Source organism: Takifugu flavidus, chromosome 3 (genome assembly GCF_003711565.1).
Source record: "Takifugu flavidus isolate HTHZ2018 chromosome 3, ASM371156v2, whole genome shotgun sequence".
NCBI lineage: Eukaryota > Metazoa > Chordata > Actinopteri > Tetraodontiformes > Tetraodontidae > Takifugu > Takifugu flavidus.
In genome coordinates this window covers 3,567,114-3,594,613 of record NC_079522.1, presented here as the reverse complement: position 1 = coordinate 3,594,613, position 27,500 = coordinate 3,567,114, and the positions used below count along the sequence as shown (strand labels likewise).

At 57.0% G+C, this 27,500-nt stretch overlaps 3 protein-coding genes and 2 long non-coding RNA genes across 8 annotated transcripts in view; 3 read left to right on the top strand and 2 right to left on the bottom strand.

Annotated features, from left to right (window-relative positions):
* The window catches only part of cnga1b (cyclic nucleotide gated channel subunit alpha 1b), a 6,378-nt gene extending 5,469 nt beyond the window's left edge, over positions 1-909 (top strand). The window contains 4 exon segments of the mRNA XM_057025906.1: positions 1-50; positions 228-348; positions 350-401; positions 466-909. The exon segment at positions 1-50 is cut by the window's left edge and continues 182 nt beyond it. Of these exon segments, the coding sequence (XP_056881886.1) occupies positions 1-50; positions 228-348; positions 350-401; positions 466-708 (466 nt within the window). The 3' untranslated portion in view covers positions 709-909.
* A 2,313-nt stretch (positions 910-3,222) lies between these two features.
* On the top strand, positions 3,223-19,822 carry nfxl1 (nuclear transcription factor, X-box binding-like 1). Its single transcript, XM_057025902.1, is given in 27 exon segments — positions 3,223-3,377; positions 4,038-4,217; positions 4,805-4,996; positions 6,165-6,274; positions 6,363-6,493; positions 6,981-7,025; positions 7,125-7,258; positions 7,416-7,501; positions 7,617-7,692; positions 7,897-7,994; positions 8,092-8,206; positions 8,443-8,567; positions 8,644-8,766; positions 10,943-11,033; positions 12,221-12,341; positions 12,415-12,571; positions 12,781-12,872; positions 13,687-13,708; positions 14,117-14,239; positions 14,323-14,477; positions 14,558-14,627; positions 17,044-17,083; positions 17,086-17,147; positions 17,600-17,674; positions 18,312-18,365; positions 19,425-19,545; positions 19,548-19,822. Coding segments are annotated over 26 exon segments (2,634 nt in total). The 5' UTR covers positions 3,223-3,377; positions 4,038-4,075; the 3' UTR covers positions 19,622-19,822.
* LOC130522017 (uncharacterized) lies at positions 3,903-4,877 on the bottom strand. Of its 3 annotated transcripts, XR_008949527.1 has the most exons (4): positions 4,770-4,877; positions 4,546-4,670; positions 4,363-4,479; positions 3,903-4,289 (listed from the first exon to the last, which is right to left on the bottom strand). It is a non-coding gene; the product is annotated as an uncharacterized LOC130522017 (long non-coding RNA). The 3 variants fall into 3 exon arrangements; XR_008949525.1 differs by lacking the exon at positions 4,363-4,479 and having other exon boundaries at positions 3,903-4,277; positions 4,527-4,670; XR_008949526.1 differs by lacking the exon at positions 4,363-4,479 and having other exon boundaries at positions 3,903-4,271; positions 4,527-4,670.
* LOC130522019 (uncharacterized) lies at positions 13,241-14,017 on the bottom strand. Its single transcript, XR_008949529.1, has 2 exons — positions 13,556-14,017; positions 13,241-13,523 (listed from the first exon to the last, which is right to left on the bottom strand). It is a non-coding gene; the product is annotated as an uncharacterized LOC130522019 (long non-coding RNA).
* Positions 19,823-19,965: 143 nt separating the features above from the next.
* The window catches only part of corin (corin, serine peptidase), a 16,633-nt gene continuing 9,098 nt past the window's right edge, over positions 19,966-27,500 (top strand). For both annotated transcript variants that reach the window (XM_057025901.1, XM_057025900.1), the window contains exons 1-4: positions 19,966-20,160; positions 20,991-21,123; positions 25,304-25,621; positions 26,968-27,079. In XM_057025901.1, coding sequence (XP_056881881.1) covers positions 21,018-21,123; positions 25,304-25,621; positions 26,968-27,079 — 536 coding nt within the window. In that variant the 5' untranslated portion in view covers positions 19,966-20,160; positions 20,991-21,017. The remainder of the gene's footprint in view (positions 20,161-20,990; positions 21,124-25,303; positions 25,622-26,967; positions 27,080-27,500) is intronic.

Genomic DNA, 27,500 nt, shown 5'->3' with positions numbered 1-27,500 from the left:
CCTGAGTGACGGGAGCTACTTCGGAGAGATCAGCATCCTGGCGATAAAAGGTTGGGAACCGCAGCTGGAGCCACAAATGCTAATGCCACCGAAGCTTTTGTCAAAATGATGCGAGACAGAAGATCCTAAAATAAAGGCAACATCTGGCTACAGGAACCTTTTCTGAGATTGTCTTTTATTTCTTTGAGTGTTGTGATTTGGTTTGACTGGTTGCTGCTTCTCAACAGGCAGTAAAGCAGGAAACCGGCGCACCGCCAACATCAGGAGCATCGGCTACTCCGACCTCTTCTGCCTTTCCAAAGACGACCTGATGGAGGCGCTAACAGAGTACCCCGACGCTAAAGCTATGCGAGGAAAAAGGACGGCAGATTCTGATGAAAGACGGACTCTTGGACCTGGAGGTGGAATGCAAATCTGGCAGATTCATTGGGCGTCCTGAGCGATGCTAACCCTCCCATTCTGTAGGTGGCAGCACAGGGCCCGGACCCAAAGGAGATGGAAGACAAGGTGGAGCGGATGACGGGAACGCTGGACCTCCTGCAGACGCGTTACGCACGTCTGCTGGCGGAGCACGAAGCTCTGCACAGCAAACTGAAACACAGGGTCACTCGCCTGGAGAAGAAGGTGGTGCCACCACAAGCTGAGCAGCCAGGTGAAGCTCCGCCCTCTGCAGCACCTGAAACGACCAAAGACGTTGAGAAGAAATAGAATGAAAGCCTAAACCCTGTAACAGAAAAAGTGGTTCATTCAACAGCTGTTCTCGCACCTGTGCCGCCCTCCCTGTGATTGGAGGACGCCGGGTTACGGCTGTCCAATCATCAACGGGCTTCAGCTGTCAGTCCAACTGGATCCAGCCGGTTCAAACCAAATACAGCAGCACAATAAACCATGCATAAATATTTGATGAGACCTTTTCTGAGTGTATCCTGTCAATCATCACAGTCGGACGCCTTTGTTCACAGCGAGTGGAGGGATGACATGTGTGAGTGGAGGGATGACATGTGACAGGAACATGTGTGAGTGGAGGGATGACATGTGACAGGAACATGTGTGAGTGGAGGGATGACATGTGACAGGAACATGTGTGAGTGGAGGGATGACATGTGTGAGTCGAGGGATGACATGTATGAGTGGAGGGATGACATGTATGAGTGGAGGGATGACATGTGACAGGAACATGTGTGAGTGGAGGGATGACGTGTGAGTGGAGGGATGACATGTGACAGGAACATGTGTGAGTGGAGGGATGACATGTGACAGGAACATGTGTGAGTGGAGGGATGACATGTATGAGTGGAGGGATGACATGTATGAGTGGAGGGATGACATGTGACAGGAACATGTGTGAGTGGAGGGATGACGTGTGAGTGGAGGCGGATGACATGTTGTGAGTGGAGGGATGACATGTATGAGTGGAGGGATGACATGTGACAGGAACATGTGTGAGTGGAGGGATGACATGTGTGAGTGGAGGGATGACATGTGTGAGTGGAGGGATGACATGTGTGAGTGGAGGGATGACATGTATGAGTGGAGGGATGACATGTGTGAGTGGAGGGATGACATGTGTGAGTGGAGGGATGACATGTGACAGGAACATGTGTGAGTGGAGGGATGACATGTGACAGGAACATGTGTGAGTAGAGGGATGACATGTGACAGGAACATGTGTGAGTGGAGGGATGACATGTGACAGGAACATGTGTGAGGGGGGGGATGACATGTGACAGGAACATGTGTGAGTGGAGGGATGACATGTGACAGGAACATGTGTGAGTGGAGGGATGACATGTGTGAGTAGAGGGATCACATGTGTGAGTGGAGGGATGACATGTGTGAGTAGAGGGATGACATGTGACAGGAACATGTGTGAGTGGAGGGATCACATGTGACAGGAACATGTGTGAGTGGAGGGATGACATGTGACAGGAACATGTGTGAGTGGAGGGATGACATGTGACAGGAACATGTGTGAGTGGAGGGATGACATGTGTGAGTAGAGGGATCACATGTGTGAGTGGAGGGATGACATGTGTGAGTAGAGGGATCACATGTGACAGGAGCATGTGGTGAGTGGAGGGATCACATGTGACAGGAACATGTGTGGAGTGGAGGGATGACATGTGTGAGTGGAGGGATGACATGTGAGTGGAGGGATGACATGTGACAGGAACATGTGTGAGTGGAGGGATGACATGTGAGTGGAGGGATGACATGTGACAGGAACATGTGTGAGTGGAGGGGGATGAGACATGTGACAGGAACATGTGTGAGTGGAGGGATCACATGTGTGAGTGGAGGGATGACATGTGAGTGAAAGTAGTGGACAAGTGATGCTCGTTAACAAAGTAAAATATCCCATCAGCCTTAGAGGTCACATGTGAAAAGCTGGAAATGACACTAATTATTAATCATTTAGTTCAATATTAAATACATTATATTAATTAAAAGACCAGTGAGTTTTATGTTTGTGGGGAATGAAGTATTCCAGCAAAGCTGATGTCAGTCCGGTCCGTAGTTATTATTGGATGCTACCACGGCGTTTAAAGCGCCGTGGCAGCGAGGGGGGGGGAGGGCCCAGGAGACGAGCTCCACGCGTCCCGAGTGCTGGACCGGGAGGAGGGCAGCATGTGGACCCGGCCCATATCCAGGGCTGAGACCACACAGAACGATGGGATCCATTGTTGTCTGGAGAGCAATGGTTGTCTGGTGGCATCCAATGAGTGCACGAGTTTAAAGTGTTCAAATAAATGATAATGGCTTTCAGTTCAACACAGAAATAACTTCAAGGTAGACATTTTTTCTTTTCCAGATTCCTTCATCTACAAGTTTTTATATTTCTCCATATTAATCTTTGAAGATGCATTTTTACGTAAAAACCTTTTATGATACTTCTTGCTGCACTTTGCTTTTTACATGATGGCAACATTTTGTTGGTCCGACAATATAGAAAAACGGAAAAGTCGTCTCTTTCATCCTCTCGTCATCCACCAGAAATCGCAAATGTCAGAACTTCTCTACTCCTTAAGTTGAACTGATGTTTCATACATATTCCAGATGTGTCCTTTTTAAAGTGGCTTTTTAAAGTTCGGGACAGTGTGATTGACATGGCTTGGTGGTTTGGCCGCTTACGTGTCTTTTAGTCTCCTGGGATTTGTAGTTGTTTTTGGCAAGCCATCGCCTGTGATGGGCGAAAGCTTCTGATTGTAGGACTACATTTCCCGTCGTGCCAATTGCGCATGACCGTGAGATATCGGACCCTCGCCTGACTGGACCGCTGAGGTGAATTCATCAAAATGCGTTATTAAAGCACATTTATGATCGTTCTTCATTCGGAAACGTTTCGCAGCAAATGTTCGGTTAATCTTCAGTCATTGGTGAGGTTTCAGATCCCGTTTCAGCTTTACTCTGATTGTTTTTCCTGCTAATTTTAGCAACAGTAGCTAGCGGCTAACGAGTGAAATGAAGTTAATGTGAGCTGTTCAGTTCTGAGACGGGACCACATGTGAAGATACAAATGGCCTTGTTATGCAAACGCAACAAAATCGTTTAGACTATTAACTATTTCGGATAAGTACACATTTCTAAGGAGCGTTTTTGGACAAGAGAGGAAAGGGGCTGTAAAATCAGAAAGCCAAACGGTAACTCTTGACCAAGGGCAAAACGTAACTTCCAAAGGCCTTAAAAAGAGCAAAGTGCCCCGGTGATACGCGTTTAATATGTTAAATATGACAGAAATAGTGCTAAGAATCGAATACAGGTGATTTAAGTGGGATGGACGCGACAATCGGTGATGCAGCTGCATTAAACAGCAGCAAAATGGGTTAAAACTTCATCCAGGGAAAAGAAATTTAGACATTAACTTGGAATAGAAAAGTAAAAGTTAAAATGGCACAGAAACGTCAGGAAAAGGTGAGGGTTCTTTATTGGCATTTCTAGATGTTTGGTTATTCCCTGAAATCCAAAGTTGATCCAAATGAGAAGCTACTCACACCGATTGGTGTCATTCCTGTAAAATAAACTCTGTTTCCTTTTAGTCAATGAACTAAAACGCAGAGTTTCTCTAGCCGTCGCCATGGAACCTGCATGGCGACAGCGAGGAAGAGGGCGCGGTCAGGTGGAAAGACCACACCCCCCCCAGGAGACAGTGAGGTCAGGTGTTCCTGCTGGAGGTGGGCGGAGCATGAGGAGTGCACCTGGAGCAGAGCCGCAGGCTGGTGAGGATCGACCTGTATGGACCAGAGGTCAATAACATACAGCTGATTGGTTCCCTGACCCTGACCCTGACCCTCTACCCTGACCCTCTAATCCTAACCCTCTAATCCTAACCCTCTAATCCTAACCTGACCCTCTAACCCTGACCCTCTAACCTGACCCTCTAACCCTGACCCTCTAATCCTAACCCTGACCCTCTAACCCTGACCCTCTAATCCTAACCCTGACCCTCTAATCCTGACCCTCTAACCCTGACCCTCTAACCTGACCCTCTAACCCTGACCCTCTAATCCTAACCCTCTAATCCTAACCTGACCCTCTAATCCTAACCCTGACCCTCTAACCCTGACCCTCTAACCCTGACCCTCTAACCCTGACCCTCTAACCCTGACCCTCTAATCCTAACCCTCTAACCCTGACCCTCTAATCCTAACCCTGACCCTCTAATCCTAACCCTGACCCTAACCCTGACCCTGACCCTCTAATCCTAACCCTGACCCTGACCCTCTAACCCTGACCCTAACCCTGACCCTGACCCTAACCCTAACCCTGACCTAATCCTAACCCTAACCCTGACCCTAACTGACAGGTCAATCAGGCCAGTCCAAGTTTGAGGAGATCAGAAAGTCCAACCAGGCTGTTGTTCAACGAATGGTGGAGAGCTACATCAGTTCGTCTTCGTCTTCTGATGATGAGGATGATGATGGAACTGTTGAACACAAGGATAAGAAGAGAGGCAAGATCCTGGAATCAACCTTCACGTCCTACACCAGTCAGACAGGTGAGCTAACCCTAACCCTAAGTCCGCAGCTCTAAGGTCCTAGCCAAGTCCGCAGCTCTAAGGTCCTAGCCAAGTCCGCAGCTCTAAGGTCCTAGCCAAGTCCGCAGCTCTAAGGTCCTAGCCAAGTCCGCAGCTCTAAGGTCCTAGCCAAGTCCGCAGCTCTAAGGTCCTAGCCAAGTCCGCAGCTCTAAGGTCCTAGCCAAGTCCGCAGCTCTAAGGTCCTAGCCAAGTCCGCAGCTCTAAGGTCCTAGCCAAGTCCGCAGCTCTAAGGTCCTAGCCAAGTCCGCAGCTCTAAGGTCCTAGCCAAGTCCGCAGCTCTAAGGTCCTACCAAGTCCGCAGCTCTAAGGTCCTAGCCAAGTCCGCAGCTCTAAGGTTCTAGCCAAGTCCGCAGCTCTAAGGTCCTAGCCAAGTCCGCAGCTCTAAGGTCCTAGCCAAGTCCGCAGCTCTAAGGTCCTAGCCAAGTCCGCAGCTCTAAGGTCCTAGCCAAGTCCGCAGCTCTAAGGTCCTAGCCAAGTCCGCAGCTCTAAGGTTCTCTAGCCAAGTCCGCAGCTCTAAGGTCCTAGCCAAGTCCGCAGCTCTAAGGTTCTAGCCAAGTCCGCAGCTCTAAGGTCCTAGCCAAGTCCGCAGCTCTAAGGTTCTAGCCAAGTCCGCAGCTCTAAGGTTCTAGCCAAGTCCGCAGCTCTAAGGTTCTAGCCAAGTCCGCAGCTCTAAGGTCCTAGCCAAGTCCGCAGCTCTAAGGTCCTAGCCAAGTCCGCAGCTCTAAGGTCCTAGCCAAGTCCGCAGCTCTAAGGTCCTAGCCAAGTCCGCAGCTCTAAGGTCCTAGCCAAGTCCGCAGCTCTAAGGTTCTAGCCAAGTCCGCAGCTCTAAGGTTCTAGCCAAGTCCGCAGCTCTAAGGTTCTAGCCAGTCCGCAGCTCTAAGGTTCTAGCCAAGTCCGCAGCTCTAAGGTCCTAGCCAAGTCCGCAGCTCTAAGGTCCTAGCCAAGTCCGCAGCTCTAAGGTTCTAGCCAAGTCCGCAGCTCTAAGGTTCTAGCCAAGTCCGCAGCTCTAAGGTTCTAGCCAAGTCCGCAGCTCTAAGGTCCTAGCCAAGTCCGCAGCTCTAAGGTCCTAGCCAAGTCCGCAGCTCTAAGGTTCTAGCCCTTGGATCAGTGCTGGTTCTGCTGTGTGCAGGTGGTGATGTCACAGGTCTCGTCAGGACTGGTCAGTTTGTGTGTGAGATGTTTCAATCAGGAGCTCTGACCTGTCTGATCTGCATCGGCTCCGTCAGGAGGACTCAGGCGGTGAGACACCCCCCATCACACACACACACAACACACACACACACACCCACTCTCACCCCCCCCACCCTAACCCCTCCCTCTCCTGCAGGTGTGGAGCTGCTCCAGCTGTTTCTCTCTCTTCCACCTGCCCTGTATTCAGAAGTGGGCTCGAGACTCCGCCTTCCTCGTGTCCTCTGTCACTGACGACGACTTCGGGCAGAAGCAGCATCCGTGGCCTTGGTCAGTTGGTTTCAGGGTTAGGTTAGGGTTAGGGTCAGGGTCAGGTCAGGGTCAGGGTTAGGGTCAGGGTCAGGGTCAGGGTTAGGTCAGGGTTAGGTCAGGGTTAGGTTAGGGTCAGGGTCAGGTTAGGGTCAGGGTCAGGGTCAGGGTTAGGGTTAGGTTAGGTTAGGGTTAGGTTAGGGTCAGGGTTAAGGTTAGGGTTAGGTTAGGGTCAGGGTTAGGGTCAGGGTTAAGGTTAGGGTTAGGTTAGGGTTAGGTTAGGGTTAGGTTAGGGTTAGGGTCAGGGTTAAGGTTAGGGTTAGGTTAGGGTTAGGGTTAGGTTAGGGTTAGGGTTAGTGGTTAGGGTTAGGTTAGGGTTACGGTCAGGGTTAGGGTCAGGTTAGGGTTAGGGTTAGGTTAGGGTTAGGGTTAGGTTAGGGTTAGGTTAGGTTAGGGTAACCCTGGTGACCAGCACACTCAGGCTAAATCATCTGTTGTGTCTCTGCAGCCCAAAGTGTCGGGCGGAGTATCCCCCTCAGGCCACGCCCAACAGGTATGGCCACGCCCACTCATTCTGACCACAGGTCGACTTTTCAGAACGAGTCCATTCAGGAAGACATGGAGTGTGTGTGTGTGTGTGTGTGGTGTTTAGGTACATGTGTTACTGTGGGAAACTGCAGGATCCTCCACTTGATCCCTGGTTGGTTCCTCACTCCTGTGGTGCAGTTTGTCAGAAGGAGCTCAAACCCACCTGTGGACACACCTGTCTGCTGCTCTGTCATCCAGGTAAGGAAACACCCTAACCCTAACCCACATTCCACACACGTTCCTGTTAACGACCCCTGCACGGGGGTGTGTGTGTGTGTGTGTGTGTGTGTGTGTGTGTGTGTGTGTGTGTGTGTGTGTGTGTGGTGTGTGTGTGTGTGTGTGTGTGTGTTTTCAGGCCCTTGTCCTCCGTGTCCAAAGATGGTGTCTGTCTCCTGCATGTGTGGGAAAGCCACGCCCCTCCCCCGTCGCTGTGGTAACAAGGTACAGCTGAAAAGGGTGACTGATGAAATGATTACTGCTGTGGATAAAGATGGGATTGTTTCTTCCTTCCTACCTTCCTTCCTCCTTCCTTCTCCTTCCTTCCTTTCTTCTGCAGGCCTGGTCATGTCAGCAGCTGTGCGGCAGGCTGTTGCCATGCAAACAGCACACCTGTACACAACCATGTCACACAGGTAAGTGCAGTGAAGGACTGAACCCAAAGACACTCCTGGCTGGGCGCTGGTCCAGGTCCTCCTCAAGTGTTCCAAGGGATAAAGACATGAAGCAACCAGGGCCAGGACGTGAGGAATAGGTGATGCATAAGATAAATGTGTGTGTGTGTGTGTGTGTGTGTGTGTGTGTGTGTGTGTGTGTGTGTGTGTGTGTGTGTGTGTCAGAATGTTCTCCGTGTCCCAGAGTCAGTCTTCAGAGGTGTGTCTGTGGTCGGGAGACGGCAGAGAGACCCTGTGCCAGCCCCCAGTGGAACTGTGAGCAGGTACACCTGTCTGCAGTCATGTGACCAGTTTGAGCCGACCTCACCCAGACGTTCTCCTGAGGGCTGATTGTCTCTGGGTGGACTTTCTCCTCCACAGGTGTGTGGTTCTCCCCTCTCCTGTGGGAACCACACGTGTGAAGTTGTGTGCCATGAAGGTGTGTGTCCTCCGTGTCCTCGCTCTGTCAGCAGATGCTGTCCTTGTGGCAAAACCAGTGAGGAAACACACACGCACGCACACACGCACACACACACGCACAGGCTGTCAGATGTAACCCAGTTCCTTAGTCCGCCACCGAGGAACCAACCTGACGCTGACCTTATTGTGATCCTGAACCCACCTTTGATGTTGTGAGGACCAGACAAAATGTCCTCACTTTGACAGTGGAATTTGGCTTTGGTTGTAAGATGAGCAGGTGGATACACACACTTCATGATGTTGTGGTCGTAGAGTCATCGCTGCCGTGCACAGAGGAGGTGTCACTCTGTGGGGACACGTGTGACCGCCGTCTGTCCTGTGGAAAACACACGTGTTCAATGAGGTGTCATCGAGGGAGCTGTGAGACCTGCAGACAGGTTACACACACACACACACACACACGCTCCGCTTCCCTCGCCGGCTGTCGCACTGTCACCACTCTCTCCCCCCCAGGTGGTGGAGAAGTCCTGCAGGTGTGGTAAATACAGGAAGTTGATGCCCTGTCATAAAGAATACCTGTGTGACTCCAAATGTCCCAAAACCAGGAGCTGCCAGAGACACCAGTGCAGGAGGAAGGTGAGTGTCCTCCTGATGATTGGCAGCTGTCACCTGATCACACCTGAGTCCAGAGTGGCTTCAGGTGATGTCGGGAGCTGTTTGCATGTGAGGACAGGGTTAGGGTGTCTGAGGACACTGAGGGACAGAGGGACGCATGTCCCCAATTCCCTGCTGTTGTTGCTTGTTTTCGCATGAATTAGCTCGTTCCATTGGCTCAACTCCTTCACACACACACACACACACACACACACACACACACACACACACACGGCAGCAGTGGAGGACGTGCACTTCCACGTGCACGGAGACGTTCACGGCTGCTGTGCTGAGCTGATACAGGGACAGGTCCTGATATCAGCGGCTCCCTGCCTCCGGAGGCCGACGTTGACCTCCACTGAGTGTGAAAGGGTGTCTCACCCTCGTCAGCCGCCCGATTCCCTCGTCTGCCGCCGATTCCCTCGTCTTCTGCCCGATTCCCTCCTCTGCGCCCGATTCCCTCGTCTTCTGCCCGATTCCCTCCTCTGCCGCCCGATTCCCTCGTCTGCCGCCCGATCCCCTCGTCTGCCGCCCGATTCCCTCGTCTGCCGCCCGATTCCCTCGTCTGCCGCCCGATCCCCTCGTCTGCCGCCCGATTCCCTCGTCAGCTGCCCGATTCCCTCGTCAGCTGCCCGATTCCCTTGCCTGCCGCCCGATTCCCTCGTCTGCCGCCCGATTCCTCGTCTGCCGCCCGATTCCCTCGTCTTCTGCCCGATCCCCTCGTCTTCTGCCCGATTCCCTCCTCTGCCGCCCGATCCCCTCGTCTGCCGCCGATTCCCTCGTCTTCTGCCCGATTCCCTCCTCTGCCGCCCGATTCCCTCGTCTGCCGCCCGATCCCCTCCTCTGCTGCCCGATTCCCTCGCCTGCCGCCCGATTCCCTCGTCTGCCGCCCGATCCCCTCGTCTGCCGCCCGATTCCCTCGTCAGCTGCCCGATTCCCTCGTCTGCCGCCCGATTCCCTCGTCTGCCGCCCGATTCCCTCGTCTGCCGCCCGATTCCTCGTCTGCCGCCCGATTCCCTCGTCTTCTGCCCGATTCCTCGTCTGCCGCCCGATTCCCTCGTCTTCTGCCCGATCCCCTCGTCTGCCGCCGATTCCCTCGTCTTCTGCCCGATTCCCTCCTCTGCCGCCCGATCCCCTCCTCTGCCGCCCGATTCCCTCGTCTTCTGCCCGATTCCCTCGTCTGCCGCCCGATTCCCTCGTCTGCCGCCCGATTCCCTCGTCTGCCGCCCGATTCCCTCGTCTTCTGCCCGATTCCCTCGTCTGCCGCCCGATTCCCTCGTCTTCTGCCCGATTCCCTCCTCTGCCGCCGATCCCCTCCTCTGCCGCCCGATTCCCTCGTCTTCTGCCCGATTCCCTCGTCTGCCGCCCGATCCCCTCCTCTGCTGCCCGATTCCCTCGTCTGCCGCCGATTCCCTCGTCAGCTGCCCGATTCCCTCCTCTGCCGCCCGATTCCCTCGTCAGCTGCCCGATTCCCTCCTCTGCCGCCCGATTCCCTCGTCTGCCGCCCGATCCCCTCCTCTGCCGCCCGATTCCCTCGTCTTCTGCCCGATTCCCTCGTCTGCCGCCCGATTCCCTCGTCTTCTGCCCGATTCCCTCGTCTGCCGCCCGATTCCCTCGTCAGCCGCCCGACTCCCTCCTCTGCCGCCCGATCCCCTCCTCTGCCGCCCGATTCCCTCGTCTTCTGCCCGATTCCCTCGTCTGCCGCCCGATCCCCTCCTCTGCTGCCCGATTCCCTTGCCTGCCGCCCGATTCCCTCGTCTTCTGCCCGATCCCCTCGTCTTCTGCCCGATCCCCTCGTCTTCTGCCCGATCCCCTCGTCTTCTGCCGATTCCCTCGTCTTCTGCCCGATTCCCTCGTCTTCTGCCCGATTCCCTCGCCTGCCGCCCGATTCCCTCGTCTTCTGCCCGATTCCCTCGTCTGCTGTGAGATGTTTACTTTTCGATAACGAGGGGCATGAAGCCGTGATAATCCCTGAGAACTGTTGTCTGCCAGGTCTCATTGGCCCGCCTCCACAGGTGGCCCATAGCATTGTTTTATTCTGGGTTTAAGGTTCCTGACCTGTTGAAGGTGTCACCAGGTGATCCTCTCCGTACAGGTGTGTGTCAGGGAATCATCACAGCCTTTTGAAGTCTCTTTCCCACAATGCCTTGTGTTTCAGTGTTGCCCTGGTAACTGTCCTCCGTGTGACCAGAGTTGTGGTCGGACTCTTGCCTGTCGCAACCACAAGTGTCCCTCTGGCTGCCACCCAGGTAACGCCCGCTCCGCCCTGCCTGTCTCACCTCTGTGGCCCTGTCCAGGGTTAGGGTTAGGGTTAGGGTTAGGGCTAACCCTAACCCTAACCCTAACCCTAACCCGCTCAGCTCTGCAGCTCTGTTGCATTCAGTGCTGCTTAAATGTGCTTTCAGCTCCACGCAGCACACATTAGATGATGTTATTATTATTATTATTATTATTATGATGATGACATCGCTCCCCTTCTGAAGAGCATGATCAGCCTCCCATCGATCTGACCAAGGCTGGGGTCTGGTGGAGGCTTCATCACCTTCAGGCTGGCAGCTGCTGCCTCCTACTGGGCTCCACAGCCAGCGACAGCTTTAAGGGCCCTCGATCACGTACTGGCCCTGAAATAAGGTCCAATTCTATTTGCTGGACAAGCTGACGACACTTCTGCAGGCTTTCAGGGCCCGGCTGGATCACCAGCTTCTGCCACAGCTTCTAACCCTAACTTAACCCTAACCTTAACCCCATAACCCTAACCCCATAACCCTAACCCCATAACCCTAACCCTAACCCCCTAACCCTAACCCCATAACCCTAACCCTAACCCTAACCCCCTAACCTAACCCCTAACCCCCTAACCCTAACCCCCTAACCCTAACCCTAACCCTAACCCCCTAACCTTAACCCCCTAACCCTAACCCCATAACCCCAACCTTAACCCCAACCTTAACCCCCTAACCCTAACCCCTAACCTTAACCCCCTAACCCTAACCCCCTAACCCTAACCCCCTAACCCTACCCTAACCCCCTAACCTTAACCCCCTAACCCTAACCCCATAACCCCAACCTTAACCCCAACCTTAACCCCATAACCCTAACCCCATAACCCCCTAACCCTAACCCCCTAACCCTAACCCCATAACCCTAACCCTAACCCTAACCCCCTAACCTTAACCCCCTAACCCTAACCCCATAACCCCAACCTTAACCCCAACCTTAACCCCCTAACCCTAACCCCATAACCCTAACCCTAACCCTAACCTTAACCTAACCCCTAACCCCCTAACACCCCTTAGTGTGGGTCTGGGTGTTAGTGTGGGTCTGGGTGTTAGTGTGGGTGTGGTCTGGGTCTGGGTGTTAGTGTGGGTGTGGTCTGGGTGTTACCGTTGGTGTCACCGGTGCAGCGGGGGGCTCACGTTGGCGTCCTGTCTTCCAGGTTCGTGTTACCCGTGTCCAGAGTCGGTGCAGCTCAGCTGTTCTTGTGGGTCCACCGTCTTGGCCGTCCCTTGTGGACGAGAGCGAAGCACCAAACCGCCGCGCTGCAAAGAGGCGTGCAGGTAAAGAGCCAAGACCACGCCCATTTGCTCCCATTCCCTTGTTGCTGGTTAAGCTGGGCTCTGTGTCCTCCAGGTGTCCTTCGTCCTGCCACCACTCTGTTCCCGAGGAGCATCGGTGCCACCCTGGGCCCTGCCCCCCCTGCAGGCAGCCCTGCTTACTGCCCCTGCCAGGCTGCAGCCACACCTGCCCCCAATCCTGCCACGATGAGGTGTTGGTGCGGTCCCGGCAGGTAGGAGGCCCCCCCAGGGAGGACTTTAGCTTCTGCTTGCATCTCAAAGCCGTGTGGACCTCAGCGCCACAGCTGGTGGACAGATGTCTCAGGCTTCCGCTGGTATCCCGCGGCTGCTTCCTGGGGGGGGGCGCGTTCCTGCTGTGATTTTATCTCCTTCCTCGGTTAAATTTAGAGGCATTTCCTGTTTTCCTTGTGTGTGTTTTTAGGTCCAGTTAGCTGGACCGTGGGAGCAGCCGTCTGAACCAGCATTCGTGAAGAAGGCTCTGCCCTGTCCACCGTGCCAAGTCCCCATCCCCACGTAGGTCCGAGCACTCCTGCCACTGCCCAGCCGCGCGGCTAGCAGCGCGGCTAGCAGCATTAGCATCCGTGTGAGGATGAGTGTGTGAGGTCTCCTGTCATGATCATGACCTGCGAACCTGTCCATGCTAATGGTGTCCAGCAGCGCGGCTAGCAGCATTAGCATCTGTGTTCAGTGAAGCTGACACAGTTGTGGTCGAGAACATTTGAGGGACAACCTGCCTGTACAGGCCGATACTAGTCAAGTGGGTGGGTGTGGTGTGTGTGTGGGTGGGTGTGTGTGTGTGGGTGTGTGTGTGTGTGTGTGTTGGTGTGGGTGTGTGTGTGGGTGTGGGTGGGTGTGTGTGTGTGGGTGTGTGTGTGTGCGTGTGTGTGTGTGTGTGTGTGTGTGTGTGTGTGTGTGTGGGTGTGTGTGTGGGTGTGTGCGTGTGTGTGTGTGTGTGTGTTGGTGTGGGTGTGTGTGGATCATTCCCCACTGAGTGGCTGGCAGCCATCTTGAACTGTGTGTTTCCCCTCCTTTCCCCCTCCAGCCGTCCCGACACATCAACCCTCGGTACCGTCCTCCATCTTTGTTTTGGATCCCCTCCCACCTGGGGGGGCCACCCTTGCCCCTCCCCTCCCACCTGGGGGGGGCCACCCTTGCCTCTCCCACCTGGGGGGCCACCCTTGCCCCTCCTCTCCCACCTGGGGGGCCACCCTTGCCCCTCCCCTCCCACCTGGGGGGGGCCACCCTTGCCTCTCCCACCTGGGGGGCCACCCTTGCCCCTCCCTGAGTGTCGTTAACATTCATTTTTTCTGTGTCTCGGTTGTTTCAGGCCCTGTTTTGGAGAACATGAGGTGAGTCCTTGTGTGTGTGTGTGTGTCTCTGTGTGTGTGTGTCTCTGTGTGTGTGTGTCTCTGTGTGTGTGTCTCTCTGTGTGTGTGTGTCTCAGTGTGTGTGTCTCTGTGTGTGTCTCTGTGTGTGTCTCTGTGTGTGTGTCTCTGAGTGTGTGTCTCTGAGTGTGTCTCTGTGTGTGTCTCTGTGTGTGTGTGTGTGTGTGTCTGGAACCACCTAGCTGTGGCAGTGCGTCCTGGAAGCGGCCCTGCCCCCCATGAGCAGGGGCTGCTGTAGCCCCTGCTCATGGGGGGGGGCCGTGCTCATGGGGGGGGGCCCTGCTCATGGGGGGGGGCCCTGCTCATGGGGGGGGGCGTGCTCATGGGGGGCCCTGTCCTCCTGTTGACCCCCCCCCCGTTCCCCCTGCTCAGGTCAGCCCGGTGTCCTGTCATCGCCGAGGACCGTTCTCCTGCAAGCGGCCCTGCGGACGACCTTTGACCTGTGGAAACCACACCTGTCAGAAGGAGTGTCACCTCGTTGAGGGGGGGGATCAGGTGATGTCCGCCGGGGGGGTTCGGCCTCACCGAGGAGTGTTTATCATCCTGGGCTCAGCCGCTCTCTCTCCTCCTTCCTGCAGTGTGACACCTGTGGAGAAGGCTGCAGTAAGCCCCGCCCCCCAGGCTGCCCCCACACCTGCCCCCGCCCCTGTCACCCGGGCAACTGCCCCCCGTGCAGCCAGATGCTCCGGCAGCGCTGCCATTGCAAGATCACCGTGCTGTTTCTGGAGTGCACGTCAGTGTTGCTGCTGTTTCTGTGACCTTTGACCTGTGACCTGTGACCTCTGGCGCTCATGCCCGACTCCGCCTCTGCAGGAAGTTCACGTCAGCTGATGACCAGGACCAGGTGCTGATGGGCTCCTGCAGCAACCAGTGTCCCACACAGGTGAACACACACCTGGGCAGCCGGACGCACCAGGACGGGGGGCTGTTGTTCTGGGGGGGGGGGGGGGGGGCTGGTTCCTCACATCTGTCTCTGTTCTGGGGGGGGCAGCTGGTTCCTCACATCTGTCTCTGTCTGGGGGGGGGGGGGGGGGGGGCTGGTTCCTCACATCTGTCTCTGTTCTGGGGGGGGCAGCTGGTTCCTCACATCTGTCTCGGGGGGGGGGGGCAGCTGGTTCCTCACATCTGTCTCTGTTCTGGGGGGGGGGGGGGGGGGGGCTGGTTCCTCACATCTGTCTCTGTTCTGGGGGGGGGCAGCTGGTTCCTCACATCTGTCTCTGTCTCTGGGGGGGGGGGCAGCTGGTTCCTCACATCTGTCTCTGTCTCTGTTCTGGGGGGGGCAGCTGGTTCTTCACATCTGTCTTGTTCTGGGGGGGGGCAGCTGGTTCCTCACATCTGTCTCTGTCTCTGGGGGGGGGGGGCAGCTGGTTCCTCACGTCTGTCTCTGTCTCTGTTCTGGGGGGGGGCTGGTTCCTCACGTCTGTCTCTGTCTCTGTTCTGGGGGGGGGCAGCTGGTTCCTCACGTCTGTCTCTGTCTCTGGGGGGGGGGGGGGGCTGGTTCCTCACATCTGTCTCTGTCTCTGTTCTGGGGGGGGCAGCTGGTTCCTCACATCTGTCTCTGTTCTGGGGGGGGGCAGCTGGTTCCTCCACATCTGTCTCTGTCTCTGGGGGGGGGGCAGCTGGTTCCTCACGTCGTCTCTGTCTCTGTTTGGGGGGGCAGCTGGTTCCTCACGTCTGTCTCTGTCTCTCTCGGGGGGGGGGGGGGGGGCTGGTTCCTCACATCTGTCTCTGTCTCTGTTCTGGGGGGGGGCTGGTTCCTCACGTCTGTCTCTGTTCTGGGGGGGGGCAGCTGGTTCCTCACATCTGTCTCTGTCTCTGGGGGGGGGCAGCTGGTTCCTCACGTCTGTCTCTGTCTCTGTTCTGGGGGGGGCAGCTGGTTCCTCACATCTGTCTCTGTTCTGGGGGGGGGCAGCTGGTTCCTCACATCTGTCTCTGTTCTGGGGGGGGGCAGCTGGTTCCTCACATCTGTCTCTGTCTCTGGGGGGGGCAGCTGGTTCCTCACATCTGTCTCTGTCTCTGGGGGGGGGGCAGCTGGTTCCTCACATCTGTCTCTGTTCTGGGGGGGGCAGCTGGTTCCTCACGTCTGTCTCTGTCTCTCTGGGGGGGGCAGCTGGTTCCTCACATCTGTCTCTGTCTCTGTTCTGGGGGGGGGGCTGGTTCCTCACATCTGTCTCTGTCTCTGTTCTGGGGGGGGGCTGGTTCCTCACATTGTCTCTGTTCTGGGGGGGGGGCTGGTTCCTCACATCTGTCTCTGTTCTGGGGGGGGGAGCTGGTTCCTCACATCTGTCTCTGTCTCTCTGGGGGGGGCAGCTGGTTCCTCACGTCTGTCTCTGTTCTGGGGGGGGGGGGCTGGTTCCTCACATCTGTCTCTGTTCTGGGGGGGGGAGCTGGTTCCTCACATCTGTCTCTGTCTCTCTGGGGGGGGCAGCTGGTTCCTCACATCTGTCTCTGTTCTGGGGGGGGCAGCTGGTTCCTCACATCTGTCTCTGTCTCTGGGGGGGGCAGCTGGTTCCTCACATCTGTCTCTGTCTCTGTTCTGGGGGGGCCAGCTGGTTCCTCACATCTGTCTCTGTCTCTCTGGGGGGGCCAGCTGGTTCCTCACATCTGTCTCTGTCTCTCTGGGGGGGGGCAGCTGGTTCCTCACATCTGTCTCTGTCTCTGTCTCTCTGGGGGGGGCAGCTGGTTCCTCACATCTGTCTCTGTCTCTCTGGGGGGGCCAGCTGGTTCCTCACATCTGTCTCTGTCTCTCTGGGGGGGGGCAGTGGTTCCTCACATCTGTCTCTGTTCTGGGGGGGGGGCAGCTGGTTCCTCACGTCTGTCTCTGTCTATCTGGGGGGGGGCAGCTGGTTCCTCACATCTGTCTCTGTCTCTCTGGGGGGGGAGCTGGTTCCTCACGTCTGTCTCTGTCTCTCTGGGGGGGGCAGCTGGTTCCTCACATCTGTCTCTGTCTCTCTGGGGGGGGAGCTGGTTCCTCACGTCTGTCTCTGTATCTTGGGGGGGGCAGCTGGTTCCTCACGTCTGTCTCTGTCTCTCTGGGGGGGGCAGTGGTTCCTCACGTCTGTCTCTGTCTCTCTGGGGGGGGGCAGCTGGTTCCTCACGTCTGTCTCTGTCTCTCTGGGGGGGGGCAGCTGGTTCCTCAAGTCTGTCTCTGTCTCTCTGGGGGGGGGGCAGCTGGTTCCTCACATCTGTCTCTGTCTCTGTCTCTCTGGGGGGGGAGCTGGTTCCTCACGTCTGTCTCTGTCTCTCTGGGGGGGGCAGATGGTTCCTCACATCTGTCTCTGTCTCTCTGGGGGGGGCAGCTGGGCTGCGGCCATCGCTGTAAGAAGCTGTGCCATCCTGGGGGTGTGGCGAAAGGTGTCAGCAGAAGGTGAAGCTGCGCTGCCCCTGTAGACGGATCAGGAAGGTGAGAAGAGGTGACGTCTGAGCCAAGATGGAGCCTGGAATGATGAAGGAGTGGGTGTGGTGTGTGTGTGTGTTGGTGTGGTGTGTGTGTGTGTGTGTGGTGTGGTGTGTGTGGGTGTGGGTGTGGTGTGTGTGTGTATGTGTGTGTGTGTATGTGTGTGTATGTGTGGGTGTGGGTGGGTGTGTGTGGTGTGGGTGGGTGTGTGTGTGTGTGTGTGTGTGTGTGTGTGTATGTGTGTGTGTGTGGGTGTGGGTGTGTGGTGTGTCTGTGTGTGTGTATGTGTGTGTGTGTGGGTGGGGGTGTGTGGTGTGTGTGTGTGTGTGTGGTGTGTGTATGTGTGTGTGTGTGGTGTGTGTGTGGGTGTGTGGTGTGGGTGTGGGTTGTGTGTGTGTGTGTGGGTGTGTGTGTGTGTGTGTGTGCGCGTGTGCGCGTGTGCGTGTGCGTGTGCACAGGAGTTCACCTGCTCCCAGGGCCAGAGGCCGGAGTGTGACCACACCTGCAGAGACCTCCAGAGGAAACACAGCCAGGTACATGACCCCCACCCACAGGGCAGCAGCTCGTGACCCCCACCCACAGGGCAGCAGCTCATGACCCCCACCCACACAGCAGCTCGTGACCCCCACCCACACAGCAGCTCCATGACCCCCACCCACACAGCAGCTCGTGACCCCCACCCACACAGCAGCTCCATGACCCCCACCCACAGGGCAGCAGCTCCATGACCCCCACCCACACAGCAGCTCGTGACCCCCACCACACAGCAGCTCCAGGACCCCCACCCACAGGGCAGCAGCTCCATGACCCCCACCCACACAGCAGCTCGTGACCCCCACCCACACAGCAGCTCCATGACCCCCACCCACAGGGCAGCAGCTCGTGACCCCCACCCACACAGCAGCTCGTGACCCCCACCCACACAGCAGCTCCATGACCCCCACCCACAGGGCAGCAGCTCCATGACCCCCACCCACACAGCAGCTCCATGACCCCCACCCACACAGCAGCTCCATGACCCCCACCACAGGGCAGCAGCTCCATGACCCCCACCCACAGCAGCAGCTCCATGACCCCCACCCACATGACAGCAGCTCATGACCCCCACCACATGACAGCAGCTCATGACCCCCACCCACATGACAGCAACATTCTGCTCTCACCTTTCAGCAGAGGGAGGCGGAGCTCCGAGCCAGTCAGGAGGAGGAGCAGAGGAAGCTCCAGGTGGGTGCTCCTGTCCATGACCCAGGGGGGGGGGGGGGAGGAGGAGAGGAGGAGAGGGGGGAGGAGGAGGGGGGGGAGGAGGGGGGGAGAGGAGGAGAGGGGGGAGAGGAGGAGGGGGGGAGAGGAGGAGAGGAGAGGAGGGGGGGAGAGGAGAGGAGAGGAGGGGGGGAGAGGAGGGGAGGGGAGAGGAGAGGAGAGGGGGGGAGAGGAGGGGAGGGGAGAGGAGAGGAGGGGGAGAGGAGGAGGGGGGGAGAGAGGAGAGGAGGAGAGGGGGGGGAGAGGAGAGGAGAGGAGACCATGACCCAGGGGGGTACCAGAGGCTGTCAGGTGATCATGGTTCTGGACCCCGGCAGCCTCGGCCTCTAGCAGCATCACTAACCCTAACGATTAGACGACCCCCCAAGGATGATAATCTGTCTGTCTATGATAGTGACTGGAACTACTGAATTAGTGATAATAAGATTCATCAAAGAGGAGGTTTGAAGTCTGATCTTAAAGTAGCGATGGAGTCAGCCTCCCGTACCTGGACAGGGAGCTGGCTCCATAGCAGGGGGGCCTGGACAGGGAGCTGGTGCCATAGCAGGGGGGCCGGGACAGGGAGCTGGTTCCATAGCAGGGGGCCTGGACAGGGAGCTGGTTCCATAGCAGGGGGGCCTGGACAGGGAGCTGGTTCCATAGCAGGGGGGCCGGGACAGGGAGCTGGTTCCATAGCAGGGGGGCCTGGACAGAGAGCTGGTTCCATAGCAGGGGGGCCTGGACAGGGAGATGGTTCCATAGCAGGGGGCCTGGTAGCTAAATGCTCGGCCCCCCATTCTACCCCTAGAGACTCTGGGGGCCACCAGTAGACCAGCGTCTGTCTATTGGGCTGGTCAGGTGTCACTAGCTCCCCCAGGTAGGATGGAGCTCGGCCTGAGGACCTGGTAGGTCAGGAGGAGGGTTTTACCATTTCAAGTGGAAGGGGAGGAGCTTTGCGCTCCGCGGCGGTGGCCCCGCCCCGCGGCGGTGGCCCCGCCCCGCGGCGGTGGCCCCGCCCTCACGTTTTCTTCTGTTTGTCTGCAGGAGGAGCTGGAGGCGTTCGAGAAGCGGCAGCAGCGCGGAGGAGGTCGCCGGAGCAAGAGACGGAGGAAGGTGGAGGAGGAGGGGGGCGGCAGCTCTGGGGGGTGGGGTGGGGGGGGGCGCCGCCCTCCTCATCCTCCCTCCCACTGGGCGGAGTTCTGCTGTCGGCAGCCACCTACTACCTGATGGGAATGCAGTGATTGTTGCATGGCAACACCTTGCATCCAGTCCTGAGCTCGTTGACTGGTTATTGTCGTTGGCCTGACGATGCCTCGTTCATCAGTTTCCAGGCAACGGGAGCAGCTGAAGAGTCGTCACCTTTGACCTCATGTTTCCTTTGACCTGCTTTAATATTTGGAGATGTGCTGAAATAATAAAGCCTTTTCTGAACGATGCAGAAATGTTGCTTCAGAAGCAAAGATCAAAGCTCCAGGTGAGCTGACTCCCACAGGTGACCATCTCCTACTTCCTTCCTCAGCGCGTGTGGAGCGCGCACGGTCACGAGGCACATGTCTCAGTTGGCGCCCTGACCATAAAGCGTTTAACCCGCGCTTCACGCCTCGTCACGTGCGTGCGAGAGAGAGGAGTTCGAGCCACGGGGGCGGAGCCAGCCTGTCTCGTGCCCCGTGTTCGCGGAGTGGCTGGCGGGCAGAGCCATGGTCTCGCGCTCGGCGGTGAGCAGCGTCAACGTCAGTCCCCGCGGCTGGAAGCTTCCGGCGGAGCGGCGGCTGCAGCAGCGGTGAGTGTCCGTGCGTGTGTCCGGCCGGCGGGGACGCGCCGGCGGCCGCGGCCCGTGTCCGTCCGCGCGAGGCTCGATGAGCGACTCGTGCTCCGAAACGGCGAATGTCGCGTCCTCAAGGTGCTTCGCCTCCGGGTCCGAGCGGCTGGACGCGGACAGGTCCTGGCTTTGACTGAAGGTCATCTGCTGATGGCTTTGGCTCTCTGGCTCGCGCTGTGGAGTCGCTTTGATCTTCCCGCTTTGATCCGATGATCACGGGAATCATCGGAAAGATCTGACTTTTAAAGCGATGTCAGCTCAGTGAGTGAGGAACTCGGGAATTCTGAGGGAAAAATCCAAAGTGGAAGTTCGAATATTTCGTGCGTAAATCCTTTTAGTTCTGAAATGTTGATCTGACGATCACGTGGTTTCAAAGGAAATTCCTCGTTATCGGGCTGGTCGTTCTTTCGTGTCCTGTCAGAAAGCGTCCTCGTGAATAAATGAATCTTTAACCTTACACTTTGTTTTTTCTGGCATTTTCTGTCCTGCATGAGAAACGGAACCAAGGTTTGTTGCTACATCAATTCCGGTTCGTTAAAGTGATTAGAAATATAGATCACTGATTTTTTTCCCCCCCTGGGGGGGGCGGGGGGGGGTGTCGGGTTTCAGCCTGCTGCCACTAAAATAACTGGAGTCTCCAGCGGAAGCTCGGGTCCCACCGCAGCCGCTGAAAATAACCTGGAGAGCAGGGGGCGGGGCCTCGTTGGCATGGACCCCCGGCCCCCCCACAGCCCCCCACAGCCCCCCTGCTGCTCAGGGTGTGCTGATGATGGTCTTGATGTGTCCGTCAGAGTCCGACTCGGGGGCCCGTGGACGCCATGGAAGGGGAGCGGCAGGCAGCGAAGTCGGCCTGGAGCCGCCCCCTTCGCCTCCTCCTGGTGCTGGTGCCCGTCAGCGTGCTGCTGTTGGTCCTCGTCCTCACAGGTACGTCGGCCCAGGTCCACAGAGCCCTGGAGGCTCTCAGAGCTGGACTGGTTCTTCTCAAGAGGAACGCCACAATCGTAGGCCGGCTCCCGATCAGTCCCGGAGCTGCTGATCTCTTTTAGCTTCTCAAGGTTGAAGGTTTCAAAAGTCCCTTTTTTTAACTGTAAAAAATTCACTTTGAACTTCACACGATACGATCGGTGATGGCGGACGGAGCCGCGCGCAGCTGGTCGACAACAAATACAGGCCGCTTCATTTCTGCTAATCAGGGTTTGATATGAACCATCCAGACTGACCTCATCTGGCTCAGGTCTGTCTGGACCTGGACCTGGACCTGGACCAGGACCTGGACCTGGACCTGGACCTGGACCTGGACCAGGACCAGGACCAGGACCAGTAGTGGTGCCACTGTTGGTTTTTAATGTTTTATTCCTGATGCAACTTAACATCAGATCTCACTATTGATGTGCGTGTGTGTGTGCGTGTGTGTGTGTGTGGTGTGCGCGTGTGTGTGTGTGGTGTGTGTGCGTGCGTGCGCGTGTGTGTGGTGTGTGACAGACACTGGCAGTGGAAACAGGCACCTCTTGGTAACTGATCACAGGGACCTGATCCATAGACCCCCTCCACCACACAAAGCTTGGTCTGATGGAACAGTTGTTTGGGGCTTTCCCTCAACCAGTAACGGGTCTGTGAAGGTTCCCAGTCCTCCAGGTCCTGGTGATTCTGGTGGTTCAATCACAGCAGCTGGGGGTCCATGAGGACGTTTCACCTCTCATCCAGGACGCTTCATCAGTTCTGACTCTTGGGGAGTTCCAGGTTCTTCTGCTCTTCAGGAGCCAAGAACACCTTTGGAGCTTCAGTCACCTGGTTGCTGGCTGCTCCCCCCCCATGATGGGGGTCGTTGAAATGTCCCCTGACACCATGAGGTTGGTCAGGAGCCACGTGTGAAGGGCCTCTTCTCCTCCTGGGGAGGTTCTTCAGTACCGTGTTGTAAACAGGTGGGAGGTGACGTCTCAGAGCCTCATCCTCTGGTTCATGATGGTCTCCCCACCCATCTATCTTCCCTGGCCAAAACCTGGACGATGTCCTCCAACCAGTGTCCTCAGGTGGACTGCTGAGTCCTGGCCTGAGCTGGCTCTTCCATGTAGGGCTCTTCAGGTCTGGGCGTTCCTCTCGGTCCTGGACTGCAGACACGACGCTGTTCTGCTTGTGTCCTGGTTCTGTCCTTGGGTGGACGAGCTTGTGCCTCAGAGCGTTGGAGGGCTTGAAGTGCACCGGGGGGGACAGGATGGTAGACACTGGGGGGGGACAGCATGGGGGACAGGATGGTAGACACTGGGGGGGACAGGATGGTAGACACTGGGGGGGGACAGCATGGGGGACAGGATGGTAGACACTGGGGGGGGGCAGCATGGGGGACACTGGGGGGGACAGCATGGGGGACAGGATGGTAGACACTGGGGGGGGGCAGCATGGGGGACACTGGGGGGGGGACAGCATGGGGGACACTGGGGGGGACAGCATGGGGGACAGGATGGTAGACACTGGGGGGGGGCAGCATGGGGGACACTGGGGGGGGACAGCATGGGGGACAGGATGGTAGACACTGGGGGGGACAGCATGGGGGACACTGGGGGGGGACAGCAGGGGACAGGATGGTAGACACTGGGGGGACAGCATGAGGGACAATGGGGGGACAGGATGGTAGACAGGGGGGGACAGCATGGGGGACACGGGGGGGGGGACAGCATGTGGGGACAGGATGGTAGACCTGGGGGGGGCAGCATGGGGGACACTGGGGGGGGACAGCATGGGGGACAGGATGGTAGACACTGGGGGGGGACAGTATGGTAGACACTGTGGGGGACAGTATGGTAGACCACTGTGGGGACGTATAGAGGACAGTATGGTCGACACTGTGGGGACAGCATGGGGGACACTGTGGGGACGGTATAGAGGACAGTATGGTCGACACTGTGGGGGACAGTATGGGGGAACAGTATGGTAGACACTGGGGGGACAGCATGGGGGACACTGTGTGGGACGGTTATAGAGGACAGTATGGTCGACCACTGGGGGGACACTGGGGGACGGTATAGAGGACAGTATGGGGGGGACACTGTGGGGGACAGTATGGTCGACATGTGTGGGGACAGTATGGGGGAACTGGGGGGGGGACAGGATGGTAGACACGTGGGGGACAGCATGGGGGACACTGGGGGGGACAGCTGGTAGACACTGGGGGGGACGGAGGATGGTAGACACTGGGGGGACAGGATGGGGACACTGGGGGGGACAGGATGGTAGACACTGGGGGGACAGGATGGTAGACACTGGGGGGGGACAGTATGGTAGACACTGTGGGGGACAGTATGGTAGACACTGTGGGGACAGCATGGGGGACACTGGGGGGACACTGTGGGGACGGTTATAGAGGACAGTATGGTAGACACTGTGGGGACGGTATGGTAGACACTATGGGGGACAGTATGGAGGACAGTATGGTAGACACTGTGGGGACAGTATGGAGGACACTGTGGGGACAGCATGGGGGACACTGGGGGGACACTGTGGGGGACGGTTATTATAGAGGACAGTATGGTAGACACTGTGGGGACGTATGGTAGACACTATGGGGGACAGTATGGAGGACAGTATGGTAGACACTGTGGGGACAGTATGGAGGACACTGTGGGGACAGCATGGGGGACACTGGGGGGACACTGTGGGGGACGGTATAGAGGACAGTATGGTCGACACTGTGGGGGACAGTATGGTCGACACTGTGGGGGACAGTATGGGGGACAGTATGGTAGACACTGGGGGGACAGCATGGGGGACACTGTGGGGACGGTATAGAGGACAGTATGATCGACACTGTGGGGGACACTGTGGGGGACGGTATAGAGGACAGTATGGGGGACACTGTGGGGACGGTATGGTAGACACTGTGGGGGACAGTATGGGGGACAGCATGGGGGACACTGTGGGGACGGTTATAGAGGACAGTATGGTCGACACTGTGGGGGATAGTATGGGGGACAGCATGGGGGACACTGTGGGGACGGTATGGTATAGAGGACAGTATGGTCGACACTGGGGGGACAGTATGGGGGACACTGTGGGGGACGGTTATAGAGGACAGTATGGGGGACACTGTGGGGGACGGTATAGAGGACAGTATGGTCGACAGTGTGGGGGACGGTATAGAGAGGACAGTATGGGGGACACTGTGGGGGACGTTATAGAGGACAGTATGGTCGACACTGGGGGGGACGGTATAGAGGACAGTATGGTCGACAGTGTGGGGGACAGTATGGGGGACACTGTGGGGGACGGTATAGAGGACAGTATGGTCGACAGTGTGGGGGACGGTTATAGAGGACAGTATGGGGGACACTGTGGGGGACGGTATAGAGGACAGTATGGTCGACAGTGTGGGGGACGGTATAGAGGACAGTATGGGGGACACTGTGGGGGACGGTATAGAGGACAGTATGGGGGACACTGTGGGGGACGGTATAGAGGACAGTATGGTCGACAGTGTGGGGGACGGTATAGAGGACAGTATGGGGGACACTGTGGGGGACGGTATAGAGGACAGTATGGTCGACACTGTGGGGGACGGTATAGAGGACAGTATGGGGGACACTGTGGGGGACACTGTGGGGACGGTAATAGAGGACAGTATGGGGGACACTGTGGGGGACGGTATAGAGGACAGTATGGGGGACACTGTGGGGGACAGTATGGGGGACACTGTGGGGGACACTGGGGGGACGGTATAGAGGACAGTAGGGGGACACTGTGGGGGACACTGGGGGGGGACGGTATAGAGGACAGTATGGGGATGGGGGACACTGTGGGGGACAGTATGGGGGACACTGGGGGGACGGTATAAGAGGACAGTATGGGGGACACTGGGGGGACGGTATAGAGGACAGTATGGGGGACAGTATGGGGGACACTGTGGGGGACACTGGGGGGACGGTATAGAGGACAGTATGGGGGACACTGTGGGGACGGTATAGAGGACAGTATGGGGGACACTGGGGGGACGGTTAGAGGGACAGTATGGGGGACACTGTGGGGGACACTGGGGGGACGGTATAGAGGACAGTATGGGGGCGTGGGGCCTGTTCTTCCCAGAGGACTCTTCTCTGATTGGTTCTCTCTGCAGGTGTTCTGGGCAGCGGGATGTTCAACGCCAGGGTTCCGTCTCCTGAGCTGATTGCAGACCCCAACCCTGGTTACCATGGCAACAGCACAGTCCCGTTGGAGAACTCCACGTCTCCGTGGCAGCACCGTCCCAGGGACCATGACCCCCGACCTGTGGAGGGTCACAGCACCGCGGCGCCCACCACCTCTCTTCCTCCCCACACTTCCTCCTCTCAGGCTCCGCCCACACCGCCACACACAACCCCCCGTGATTGGCTGCTGTCAGTGACATCCATGAGCACCTCGTGGTCCACGAGCCCCCCCCCAGTGCCTGAGTCAGGTATGGAGCACCTGGGCCAAGGGAGACCGGACCAGCAGAACCAGGGCTGGTCTGGACCGGTCCGAGAGTGGGATGAACACAAGATTCAGATGTGTGTGGGAGTGTGTGTGTGTGTGTGTGTGTGTGAGAGAGTGTGTGTGAGAGGGTGTGTGTGTGTGTTTGTGTGTGTGTGAGTGTGTGAGTGTTGTGAGAGTCTGTGTGTGTGAGAGTCTGTGTGTGTGAGTGTGTGTGTGTGTGGTGTGTGAGTGTGTGTGTGTGAGAGTGGTGTGTGTGAGAGTGTGTGTGAGTGTGTGAGAGTGTGTGTGTGTGTGTGTGTGTGAGAGAGTGTGTGTGAGAGTGTGTGTGTGTTTGTGTGTGTGTGAGTGTGTGAGTGTTTGTGAGAGTCTGTGTGTGTGAGAGTCTGTGTGTGTGAGAGTCTGTGTGTGTGTGTGTGAGTGTGTGTGTGTGAGAGTGTGTGTGTGTGTGAGAGAGTGTGTGTGAGAGTGTGTGTGTGTTTGTGTGTGTGTGTGTGAGAGAGTGTGTGTGAGAGTGTGTTTGTGTGTGTGTGTGTGAGTGTGTGTGTGTGAGTGTGTGAGTGTTTGGTGAGAGTCTGTGTGTGTGAGAGTGTGTGTGTGTGAGAGTCTGTGTGTGTGTGTGTGTGTGAGAGTCTGTGTGTGTGTGAGTGTGTGTGTGTGTGAGAGAGTGTGTGAAAGTGTGTGTGTGAGAGTGTGAGTGTTTGTGAGAGTGTGTGTGTGTGAGAGTGTGTGTTTGTGAGAGTGTGTGTGAGAGTGTGTGTGAGAGTGTGTGTGAGTGTGTGTGTGTCTGAGTGTGTGTGTGTCTGTGTGTGTGTGTGTGTATGTGTGTGTGTGTGTGTGTGTGTGTCTCAGCTTAGAATTCTGCTCGTCTCCGTGTCTGTGTCCGTCGTCCTTCAGTCTCCACGCTAGCGTCTCTTGGAGGTGAATGCTAATAGACTCCAGGCAGAGGCGTCCTCTGATTGGTCAGCAGGCAAACACATGACCAGCAGACCAGCAGGTCATTGGCTGAGTGGGAGCAGACACATCAACAACATAGTTGTCATTCTTTTCTCTCAGGAACAAAGTAACAAAATTCTCTCTGACACTCTCACACACACACACACTGAATTGCAGTAAATGTCAATGTGTGTGTGTCTGTGTGGGAGTGTGTGTCAGTGTGTGTGTGTGAGTTTGTGTGTGTGTGTGTGAGTTTGTGTGAGTGTGTGTTTTTTCAGTTTCTGTCTCTCATTTTCTGATGAATGATGGAGAGATGATGGAGGGGTGATGGAGGGGTTATGGGGGTGATGATGTCATCCATGAAGTGACCTCTGACCTTTGCCCCCGTGCTTGCAGGCAGCTGCCAGCCCATCCTGGAGCCCCAGTGTCACATGTTACCCTACAACCAAACATGGCTGTCGGCCGCTGGGTCGGTGGTGAGGAGCTCAGAGGTGGACATGTTGCTCCGGTAAGGTGGGACGCTGGGACACAGACTGGGGACGCTGGGACGCTGGGACACAGACTGGGGACGCTGGGACACTGGGACACAGACTGGGGACACTGGGACACAGACTGGGGATGCTGGGACACTGGGACGCTGGGACACAGACTGGGGACACTGGGACACAGACTGGGGACGCTGGGTTACTGGGACACAGACTGGGGACTCTGGGACACTGGGACGCTGGGACACAGACTGGGGACGCTGGGACACTGGGACACAGACTGGGGATGCTGGGACACTGGGACGCTGGGACACAGACTGGGGACGCTGGGACACAGACTGGGGACGCTGGGACACTGGGACACAGACTGGGGACACTGGACGCTGGGACACGGACTGGGGATGCTGGGACACAGACTGGGGACGCTGGGATGCTGGGACACTG